Raw genomic sequence first — 6,773 nt, 5'->3', positions numbered from 1 at the left:
ATTATGGCTACATAGAGAGGAAGCATGGTATAGTGTATAGGGAAGGTGATGAACTTAGTGTAAAGGAAGAGCTAGGTTTAAATCTCCCCGCAACATCAGCTGGATAACCTGCAGCAGTGAGAGGAGTGAAGATATTGAAAAGTCTCCACAAGGATGAAATAAGATTCTTCTTCCCCTTCTCAATGAAATCTCTATCTTGAGACTGACAAACAAAACACCTCTTCTAAGGGAATGACTTAATATAGGGCCCTTATAACCCAATCCAGTGCCCCCTCCCACCATTAATTTGCTTTTCAGGACAGACCTGAGAAGTAGAGATTTTACTCTAAAAGTGAGACCATCAAACAATCAGACATGTTTCCAATATGACCTTTATTGAGCAAGAACTGCTGGGATATTTTACATCAATCCACAAAAGGTTGCAAACTGTGCATGTCAGAGGTTCTCCCATGAATGAATGCCCATCTTAATTGCACCAGTGAGGTAAACATAATTATTCATAAGTAGCTTTCTTAAGGCTAAGAGTTCTGTTTCATTATTATTATTAACATGATAATTATTATTAATATTAATATGGTTTTTGGCTCAGTTGAATCTTTGCATAATACATCTCAATACATCCCTCCAGAGTGTCCCCCCCCTTCCAACAGCTTAGGAAACTGGAAAAAGAAAAACTTCCTAGGTACATTACAGATCATGCATTGTTTAATTCCCCCAAAGACTGTGAAGGGAGCACACCCTGAGCTTGCATGCAGGTTCCCTTATGTTGCACAAAGTAAAATACAGTGTCTGGAGCCCTCATGGGAGAACCGGTTCTGCTTGGAAGCCGTCAATCACATGCATTTTGAAGTTGTCATATGGCTTAACCTTTTGTACCTAAGTCTATTCTCCTAATCGCTCTGGGTAACTTCTTTGACTATAGCATGGGAAGTGACCTTCTCTACTTTTTTTGTGGATACTAACTTCTCCTCGAAGGTTTCTTCATGCTCTTCTACCTTTTGGGTCACGGTGACAGATTTGGTGATATATTTGGTAGCCCCATCTCCAACCTCACTGGTGATTTTCTCTATCTTTTTGGTCACCATGACTTTCTCTTCACTCTTGTCTCCCTCTTTCTTTTCCTCTGCTGGGCTCAAGTCAAGCCCATTGGTGACCACCCCTTTCTCCTCTTCTCTTCCACTACCTTTTTCTTTGGTTTCCTGCTCCTCCTCCTCTTTGCCTTCTACCTCCCCATTGATCGCTATGTCTTCCTTTGTAGACCCCTTTGAACCCTGGTCACTTCCTTCTTCACTCCCTCCCTCCTCCTCTTCAGCCTGTTTCTCAGCACCAACCTTAGTGGATTTGGTGACAGTGTCCACCTCCTCCACGGCTGTTTCTTTTACGGGGGACTCAGCTTTCTTCTTTTCAGGAACCTCTTTTACACTTTCTTCCTTTTTCTCTTTGGGGGCTTCCTTCTCTCCCTCAGCTGCTGTGGCTTTTTCCTTCTCATCTTCAACTGCTTTAGCTTTCACCTCCTCCACAGGAGATTTTGGCATTGGTGATTTTGGCATGGGAGACTTTGGTGTGGGAGATTTGGCTGTAGGGGACAGAGCCGCAGGGGACTTTGTTGTTGGTGACTTTGTTGGGGGAGATAGTGCTGCAGGGGACTTTGCTGTGGGGGATTTTTCTGGGGGAGACAGGGCCACAGGAGACTTTGCTGTGGGGGATTTTTCTGGGGGAGACAGGGCCACAGGGGACTTTGCTGTGGGAGATTTTTCTGGAGGAGACAGGGCCACAGGAGACTTTGCTGTGGGGGATTTTTCTGGGGGAGACAGGGCCACAGGAGACTTTGCCGTTGGTGACTTTGCTGGGGGAGACAGGGCTGCAGGAGACTTGGCTTTCTCAGTTTTCACTGTAGTTTCTACAACAAGCTCCTTTACGACGACTTTTTCCTTAGTCTCCACCTGTATTTTTTCCTCCTTCGCCTCTAGCTCTTCACCCTCAGCTTCAGTTTCTCCTTCTTCTGGTTCACCTTCATCTTTTTCACTGGATCCTTCCTTTTCAGATCCTCCTTCCTCTGCTTGGTCAGACTTAGCACCCTCATCTTCTTCCTCCTCTGCCTCCTCTTCCCCTTCTTCTTTCTCACCTTCCTCAGCTTCTGGGGCAGCCACTTCCACAGCTGCTTTTTGAGTGGCAACAATTTCTTCCTCTTCGGCTGCCTCCTTTTCTTCCGCCTTTTCCTCCTCCTCCTTCATGGCACTAGAAGCCAATTCTGCCTCAATAGCTGCTAGGGCATCTTCCATCTCTGACTTCTCATCCTCCACCTTGGTCTCTTCTATGATCTCCTCTACGAATTTGTGCTGAACCTTCAGCTTGGGGGCCTCCACCTTTGTTTTCTGTATTTTACTGGATATTGTGACAGAAGGCTGTCTGTGTGTGTAGAGAGGGCCAGTGATGCTGCCAGAGAACGTACTGAACCTGGTCTCCTCACCTTCTAGCAATTTTCTGGAGAGACAAAGAACATGGAAATATGACTCAAGAGCTAAACCTGTTAAGCTTCGGGTGGGCCCACTGTGAATGAAACTTAGGTGAAGATGGTGCCTGGAGTAAGCAGGATTCCAGAAAAATTCCAGAAAACCTCCTGGAAGCTGAGTATTCATAGGCATAGGCTTATTTCAGTGCCAGAACTAGAGAATCCTTCATGGCTAGTCCACTCCTAGGTAATCACTTAAGCAGAACATCTCTTTGGCTGCTCACTACATTGCAGGTGAGCTGCTGGGGAGGGAGGGGCACCATTTGGTGCAACAACTTGTTCAATGGTACCCTAGTGGCTAGAGGGAGTGGCTGCAGCTTTTTCCTTAAGCATCTAGCTTTTTCCAGAATATGACTAGGAGTTGGAGAGAGACTTTAGGTCAATATTTCCCATCATTAAAACAAAACAAAACAGACAAAAAACTGTTCCAGTACCTAGACAAACACTTCCCTCTATAGCCACTTAGACCTTAGATGGAAAAGAGTAATATTCCTGTCTAGATCAGGGGTTCTTAACCTTTATTGTGTTAGCTCCCCGTTCGCCTCCACTTAAGCAGCATGATGAAGTTTGCAGACACATTCTCAGATGAATGTTTTTAAATAAAGACAATGCTAAATTTCTATTAGAAATTAAGAAAAAAATGTTTTTTTTCCTATCAAAATTCATGGAACTTATCCATGGGCCCCTTTGGGAGTCCTAGCTCCACAGATTAAGAATCTATGGGCTAGAGCTTGTAACATTTCAATTATGCAAAAAGCTTTGTTTTAAATAAATAAGTATTTACCATGTGTCAAACAGCTATTTCATTAGAAAGACAGTATAATAGTATATTTAGATTGTTGCTGATAAAGGTTGAAGTGATGGAAAAATAAAGGCATCTCTGCTTGAAAAAAACTTAAGGGAATTTTGGACTAATGCCCAAAGATTCAGCATATCAAGAAACTGGCTCACATTGGACTAGAGGGGAACGAGGGTTAAAATGGAAAAGATTAAGAAACATTTCCAAAGAAAATACCCTCACCCCTATTATTCACCCAGTTTTGTGGATTTTAATTGAAGGCACAGCGGCACTTAACTCCATGTTATGATGCTGAAGAACTTTAGATGACACACACATATACAATTCCCTCCACCCCAACTTTTGCATACGTATATGTGTGTGTGCTCACATCGATACCAACTCTCCCAGGCTGCAGTGTCCCACTCTAAGTGGGCGGCGCCAGTACGCCAAAACAGACCGCAGTGCTGCGATTATTCCAGACACGTACGCAGCGGGGCTACCATACCTGTATGCTGCAATCTCAATATCCAGGGCCATCTTGACATTGAGGAGATCCTGGTATTCCCGCAAGTGACGCGCCATCTCCCACTTTGTTCCCCGGAGCTCATTTTCCAACTGGTGAATTGTGTCCTAAAAACACACAGCCCAAGTTCCCTTCCAGTCACCAATATGCAAGCTGAAATCAGATTCCCTTCCCTTCAGACACCTGGTGTGTCTCTTCTTCCCTCTCCCCAGACCTTAGCTTGCACTCCTAAGAAATGCCCACTATGCAAAAAGCATTCTGGGTCAGCCTCCCAGGCTCCCACCAGCCCAGTGCTCTAAGATGCATTAAAACAAACAAACAAATAAAAAACCTGATCCTTCCTCCTCCCTCTAGAGCCGAACATCAAAGATGAAATGAACGATAGACAGAAGCAACAGAAACAAACAACAGAAAGCCTTTTACTCTTTCAAAGAAAAAAAAAAAGCGTGTCCTTTGCTACACACGGCATTCTAAAGACAAACTGCAATCTTTACTTTTGAACTAATACCTACCACTTAGGATATACACATTTTTCAACAAAGGTATAGAGAGACACTCAAAAAGTTACTTTGCCATCTAAAACCCAAAAGATGAGAAAAACAGGAACTTTTCTTAAGATTTTTCAAGGAGCTTGCAAAAACTCGGGAAGATCATAAATCGCAAGCCCAGGCACATTTTAGGAAAGAGCTAGAGAGGGCGCTCCAGAAGTTTGACACTTTTCTTAAGGTAGGATAGGAACTTTTAAAGGTTTTTCTTTTTCCCCTCCCGGGCTAGGCCAACTCTGCATGTAAACGACTAGCAAGGGAAAACGCTAGGTACTCGGCTGGAGGACACAAAGAGACGGGGAGGGGCTAGCTGTGGAAAGATGTAGGATGGGACTAGGGCGGAGAGGATAGGAGAGGAGAAGCAGGTCTAAAGAGCGCAAAGACTGCGGGATTTCGGGAGAAGGTTCTATATTGTGCGGACATGTTAAGAGGAAAGAAAGGAGAATATTTGAGGTTTGAAGGCGAAGAAAGACGGGGGTGTGGGGACTGATGCCGCGAAAGAAATGGGGTGGGGGTGGGGACTCTAGAGATCCAGAAGGGCTGAGAGGAGGTGATGTGGGAAGAATGAGAAAGGTGGAAGGAAGGGAGGGTGCGGGGAGAAGGGGAGCTGGGGAGCGGCATGGGAGGGGCACTGCGGCTAGAAGACGTTCTGTTCTCCCTCCTGTCCCTGTCCCCGTCCGCCCAGCCCCGACTCGGCTTACCTGGTAGCTGCTCAGGTCGTGATTGTGGCGCTCCTCGATGTCGCTGAGCTGTCTCTCCAGGGACTCCTTGGTGCCGCGCACGGACTCCAGCTCTATGCTCTTGGACTGCAGCTGGCGCCGGTACTCGGCGATTTCTTCCTTGGCGGAGCGGATGGCCTCCTTGTTCTGCTCGGCCGCCTCCGTGAGCTTGGCATAACGGCACTTGAACCACTCTTCGGCCTGGTGCATGTTCTGGTCCGAGTGGCACTCGAGCTGGGAGCGGATCTCCTTGAGCGCCGACGTGATGTCTGTCTTCAGGTAGTCCTTGCGCTCCACGGTGATGTGCGATGCCTGGATCTGCGCCAGCAGGTCAGCCACCTCCTCCTCGTGGTTGCTGCGCAGGAAGGCTACCTCGTCCTGCAGCGACTGCACCTTCTTGTCCAGCTCCACCTTGACCAGGGACGCCTCCTCGATGTCCTTGCGCAGCGCGCGGACCGCAGCCTCCGTGTCGTCGCGGAGTCGCGCCTCCTCATCGAAGCGCTCCTTCAGGCGGTGAATGTCCTCTTCCAGGTGCTCGGACTCGAGCTGCACCTGCGCTTTCTCGTGGTTCACCTGCTCCAGGCCGGCGCGAAGCTCGCGCAGCTCCTGCTCATAGACGTCGCCAAGTTGCGCGTGGGACGCCTGCTTCTGGCGCAGAGCCTGGATCTCGGCTTCGATCTCCTGGTTCTGCTGCTCCAGCGAGTGGACCTTCTCGATGTAGCCGGCGAAGCGGTCGTTGAGGCCCTGCAGCTGCTCCTTCTCGTTGGCGCGCACCAGCTTGAAGTCGACACCCACGGTGCCCGCGGCCGTCCCGTTCAGCAGCGACGAGGACTGGCTGAAGTCCAGGCTGCTCTCGGCCGAGCTGAGCAGCGCCGAGCCCAGGCCGCCGTAGGCGCTGCGGGGGATAGCGCGCTTGTAGGACACGGACATGGCCGAGCTGCTGAGGCTGCCGCCGCCGGCGGAGCCGCGGGACCAGGACTGGGAGCGGAAGCCGCTGGACGGCGAGCCGCCGCTCGTGCGGCTGTAGCTGGCGCGGGTCTCGGTGACCCGGCGGTAGGCGGCCGGCGCGCCCAGCGACTCGAGCGCGTAACTCATGTTGGACCGCTCCGGGAGGCACGGGGCCGGCTCAGCGCTCTGCCGGCCCCGCGCGCCCCCTTATATAGGCGGCCGCGGCGCCCGCGGGGCAGGGCGGGGAGCCGCCCCGCCGACGCACGCCCGTGGCCGGGCCGCAGAGGCGCGGGGGGCGGGACCAAGAGCCGGGGGGCGGGGCACGGGGCGGGACGAGGCCCGGAGCCGCTGGCACGCTGCCTGGGCTGGACTCGCCCGCCTCCCTCGCCTCCCCTCCTACCTCCCTTCCCTCCCCTCCCCCGCTCCCTCCCCAGCCTCTGGTCTTCTTTCCTCCCCCGCCCCCTCTACCATAGCCCCTCGGTAGAGGCCCTTCCGCTCTCCCAGAGCAGCCCCCCTCCCGGCTCTTTGGGGCCCCACCATTTCAGCTCCCTTTTTACTCTCCCCCTCCCCCTTGATCCTCGGCCCCAGCCCCCTCTCCGCTCCTTACATCTCTCACCTGTCTGGTTTATCCCTACCCCCAGAATCTCTCGGTCTTTCTTTTACCCCCCACCCCCATTTCTGCCCTCCCCTGCTCCTTTTTACCGTTCACCCCTCTCTTTCCACCACCCCTCTCCTTTCCTTTCAT

The 6,773-nt window shown here is 50.8% G+C and overlaps 1 protein-coding gene across 1 annotated transcript; it reads right to left on the bottom strand.

Annotated features, from left to right (window-relative positions):
• Positions 1 to 353: 353 nt before the first annotated feature.
• NEFM (neurofilament medium chain) lies at positions 354 to 6,278 on the bottom strand. Its single transcript, XM_072636499.1, has 3 exons — positions 5,063 to 6,278; positions 3,799 to 3,923; positions 354 to 2,484 (listed from the first exon to the last, which is right to left on the bottom strand). The coding sequence occupies exons 1-3, from the start codon at positions 6,173 to 6,175 to the stop codon at positions 891 to 893; spliced, it is 2,832 nt and encodes a 943-aa protein (XP_072492600.1). The 5' UTR covers positions 6,176 to 6,278; the 3' UTR covers positions 354 to 890.
• Positions 6,279 to 6,773: the final 495 nt, after the last annotated feature.

Source organism: Notamacropus eugenii, chromosome 1 (assembly GCF_028372415.1).
Source record: "Notamacropus eugenii isolate mMacEug1 chromosome 1, mMacEug1.pri_v2, whole genome shotgun sequence".
In the NCBI taxonomy this organism is placed as follows: domain Eukaryota; kingdom Metazoa; phylum Chordata; class Mammalia; order Diprotodontia; family Macropodidae; genus Notamacropus; species Notamacropus eugenii.
Note: the sequence above shows the minus strand (reverse complement) of the source record. Positions and strands in the feature narration are given on the sequence as shown.

Excerpts from the sequence above, each read along its gene's own strand:
- NEFM (XM_072636499.1), bottom strand. The coding sequence starts at position 6,175 with ATGAGTTACGCGCTCGAGTCGCTGGGCGCGCCGGCCGCCTACCGCCGG. Across the intron at positions 3,924-5,062 it reads ACGACCTGAGCAGCTACCAG|GACACAATTCACCAGTTGGA; the intron begins GTAAGCCGAGTC and ends GTGTGTTTTTAG. Across the intron at positions 2,485-3,798 it reads ATTGAGATTGCAGCATACAG|AAAATTGCTAGAAGGTGAGG; the intron begins GTATGGTAGCCC and ends TTGTCTCTCCAG.